General features: G+C 36.3%; 1 protein-coding gene across 1 annotated transcript; it reads right to left on the bottom strand.

The window, feature by feature from the left end:
• Positions 1-394: 394 nt before the first annotated feature.
• LOC108674242 (40S ribosomal protein S15Aa) lies at positions 395-3,434 on the bottom strand. The gene is made up of 5 exons (XM_018162176.2): positions 3,343-3,434; positions 1,739-1,832; positions 1,335-1,395; positions 793-958; positions 395-508 (listed from the first exon to the last, which is right to left on the bottom strand). The coding sequence occupies exons 2-5, from the start codon at positions 1,808-1,810 to the stop codon at positions 415-417; spliced, it is 393 nt and encodes a 130-aa protein (XP_018017665.1). The 5' UTR covers positions 1,811-1,832; positions 3,343-3,434; the 3' UTR covers positions 395-414.
• Positions 3,435-3,646: the final 212 nt, after the last annotated feature.

The following is a 3,646-nucleotide window of genomic DNA, read 5'->3' as shown; positions in this document are numbered from 1 at the left end:
GCAGCAAGCGTTGAAATTGTCGACAGCTTTGCGAATTAAACTTAAGTTCAACTCAACATTAAAATTCCGAACTGCCTTTATTTCGTCCTACAAGAGGATGTCAGTTCAGCTACCTGGTAGCCTCTCCTTAGCAGCAACTATTTGGTGAACTTGACTAAACAACCTATGAATTTATCCATTTGAATCTAGGACTGAGGTTTGAGAAATGGTGAAGGCTATTAACTTTACAGGCGAGCTTTACAAACCCGCGAGGGGAACCTGAGAAGCTCAAATTTAGGTCAGGTGCATATTTTTTCCTACATGAACGATGTCGTTAAGTGAGAGCTTTTAAAGCAAATTTGTTGAAAAAATTACAGACGAGTTCTGATCAGTTCAGGGAAGAGAAATCTTAATGCATCATTCTGGTCTTTTTATTTAGAAAAAGAAACCTAGAATTTTGCCTCCAAGATGTTTCCTTTTGGCTTCTTCGTGCTCCATGATGCCGTCGGACGTGGTCAATACAACGTGCCTGGAAGAGGGGAGAGGCGCGATCAAGAAAAAATTCAGCAAATATTTCACAGAAGTGTTTTTTTCCAAACTAAAGCAATCTTGCAACACTTATAATGAGGAACTTTTACGCGCGCTCAGTGCGCCCATGGCTTATATTATTCACACAATCCTGCATACGAGCAGCTGTAAGCAACAAAAATAGTCCTGATATAAATTTAAAATGCGTTCTAGTGAGACAAAAAGCTATGAAACCAACAAAAATAAGCAAGACAAAGCGCACCACTGAAGTAAGACTCGACTCACCCGAACTGTCTGGAGGGCAGGAGGTTGTTGGCCCACTTATCAATAGCCAGGTTAGAAACGTCAAATCGTGAGGAGATGACACCGCACTTCATGATGCGTCCTGTTAGGTTGACGACGATTTTGTTGGATCTGTGGTCGTCGATGATCTCAAATTCTCCGATGTAGCCTGTTTGCACAAAACAAGTAGTGATGAAACTCAATGATTTGAGGCTGATTATCAACTTCAGTGCGTAGTGTATTTTGCATGGCCACAATGAAAAGTCGTAAAAGAAAATAAGTGTTAATATTTATTAAAACATGCGCAAATGCATAAGTGGGAAAATACATAATTAAAAATTTGATTAGAAAAATTGCTTGCATCTTGTAAAAATATGAACCAACAATACTTCGAAATGAATGAGTTCTGTGGGTATTTTCCTGTTGAAGCAAGTGGACTAGGGCAATGGTATGGTAGCCTATTAGCATTGAAACAACTGAGTAAATCAACGCAACTGATTAGGAGATGAAATCTGGAATTCAATGCTGTAAATCCATGCACTTACCATGCTTCATCATCACTGTCAGGAACTTGACAATAACTTTAGATGAGGGCTTGATCAGCACCTGCAGGAGAAGAACAAAGAACACTTTGGATTACTCATAACCAGTAATGAATGACAAGGTTTGTGAAGTTAAAATACACGATGCAAGAAATTTTGGCCCAGCAAATTGCCCAATAGCAGAATGCAGTAATTGAAATATTTCTACAACATGTTTGAAGATACATTTTCATATTATGAAACTTTTTAGAGCACCAGAAAACTTGCAGCACTAGGGAATCAATATTTCACATATACCTATTCATCTCTCCATAAATCAAATGCATATAATCTATAATCCAACTTCTATCCAATAACAAATTCTGCCATACTACACCAATTTTGTAGCAATTGCACACATTTCATACCTGCCGCTTGCCCTTCTTCTCAGCATTGTTGATGCACTTGAGAGCATCAGCCAGGGTATTCATGCGCACCATTCTTGTGTTGTTTTGTTACTTCCTGAAAGAAAAATATGAAAAAATTCAATGAGTAAATACATCAGAATTTCATAGGTGATGAGAATATACAAGCCAGTTCAAGAAATGAAAGCCATTATAGAAAACAAAATAGAAATCACAAATTGAGGTGGAAATTTAGTATATATAGCAGTTCTATATTCAATGTTGATCCAGCTAGGCACTAGCTGACTAAGGTCTCTTGATTGATCAAAAAAATTAGGCCAAGTATAAAGAGAAGGTCCAGTGCAATATCACTCAATAAGATGAGAGTTCTGCTGTAATGCAAGTAGAAAATATATTACCCTCTTCATTTTTCCAATTTTCACTCCCCTGAAAAGTTTGTGTCCAATCTGAAACATCAGTCAAAATTCTCCAAAAATCGCTAGCAAAAATTAATTGTTTCACAGTCCATTTATAAAAATTACAGAAAAAAAATATTCTTAGCTTTAAAAAAAAAACAATAAGAATATGACCTTGGGAATGTGAAAAATTATCTATGATAATGGACATTCATATCTTCCCTACAGGAGTCTATGGCTTAAATAGCTCAATTAATATGAAGTCAGGATTTGTGGCAGTGAAGTTGTGCTTTGTAATCTGTAGTGTAGTCAGTCAACATAGCACAGAGACTTAGTCCTACAATTACTCAAGGTGTTGCTGGCGCGTAGTAATGTGTTTTGCGAGTCACGTAAAGCCAACAGAACTCGAGTAACGCATACGATTATTTTTTCATAGTTTTTCATTTCTCAATGCGTCCTTAATGTGTTGGAATATACCGCATTTACCCTACTGGTTAATTTAATATCCCTCTAGAATTTCACACTGGGCCACCCACAAAATTCAAGTACCTACTAGGCAGGAAATTTCCAATATTTTCTTGAAATTGATGATTCTAAGTTTCTAACTGCAATTAGTCAAATTGTACTAGCCTATCTTCAGCTGTTTAGCAGTTAGCCTAGGTATGGAAGAAAGAACTATCTCTAAACTCTATCTACTATCAATAGCACAAATAATTGATTAAGAAATGTGCTTCCACTAAGGCTCAGTATTTACACAGTGTAATTAGTTTTAAAGGATCATAAACATTTCCCACCGGCCGTCCACAGTTCTAATGACTGAATCTGAATGAGTGAACGACAGTGACACTTGAACTGAAGCTCAGGTTCTTCAAAAGTCGAAATTTCTATCACAACTCGTTATATTGAAAGAACAAAATTACACTGAATTCCTAGAATAAGTTATGATTGCTGTAAGATAAACATCGTAGGCTACAATCTCAAATACAAATGCACGTTAAATATTTAGTAGGCCTAGTTGAAAAATAAAACGCTACTACCTAACAATGGAAAGAACTTTAGACTGTTTAGTTTGCCTACCTACCCGGTCCCGGTAACACTTTTTGGCGAAATATTAGGTGAAAATCATGAGAAATAAACTGAAATATTCATGACGGAACACAAATTCAAAATAACTAATGCCAATTCACAAAATTCCCTCTACAAACAGATTACCTTCAATTTAAAAATTGAATTCAGGCCGATACAACAGCGGTCGTATACACTCAGACTGCAACCATAACTTCTAAGAGATGGGCGGATGGTTCTTTTTCAGAATCACAGTCGCTAAGTTAGTTCAATGAGTAGGGTAAGTCAGGTTTAGAGCCTAAACATAATATTAACTACACGAAATTCCTTGATTAGATACAAATATTTGTATAAGCGGTGGAAATATTTTCGTTGACAATCAATATCATCTTTGTATGCATATTATTCAAGTGTTACGCATCACACGTTCTCGTAATAGAATAATTTAGTC

This window comes from Hyalella azteca, unplaced genomic scaffold, assembly GCF_000764305.2.
Source record: "Hyalella azteca isolate HAZT.00-mixed unplaced genomic scaffold, Hazt_2.0.2 contig10982, whole genome shotgun sequence".
Taxonomy (NCBI): domain Eukaryota; kingdom Metazoa; phylum Arthropoda; class Malacostraca; order Amphipoda; family Hyalellidae; genus Hyalella; species Hyalella azteca.
Note: the sequence above shows the minus strand (reverse complement) of the source record. Positions and strands in the feature narration are given on the sequence as shown.

What these genes read in the sequence shown, in the direction of transcription:
- LOC108674242 (XM_018162176.2), bottom strand. Translation starts at nt 1,810, where the DNA reads ATGGTGCGCATGAATACCCTGGCTGATGCTCTCAAGTGCATCAACAAT. An exon ending in AGAAGAAGGGCAAGCGGCAG is followed by an intron (nt 1,396 to 1,738) that starts GTATGAAATGTG and finishes CTTCTCCTGCAG; the next exon opens with GTGCTGATCAAGCCCTCATC. An exon ending in GACAGTGATGATGAAGCATG is followed by an intron (nt 959 to 1,334) that starts GTAAGTGCATGG and finishes TTGTGCAAACAG; the next exon opens with GCTACATCGGAGAATTTGAG.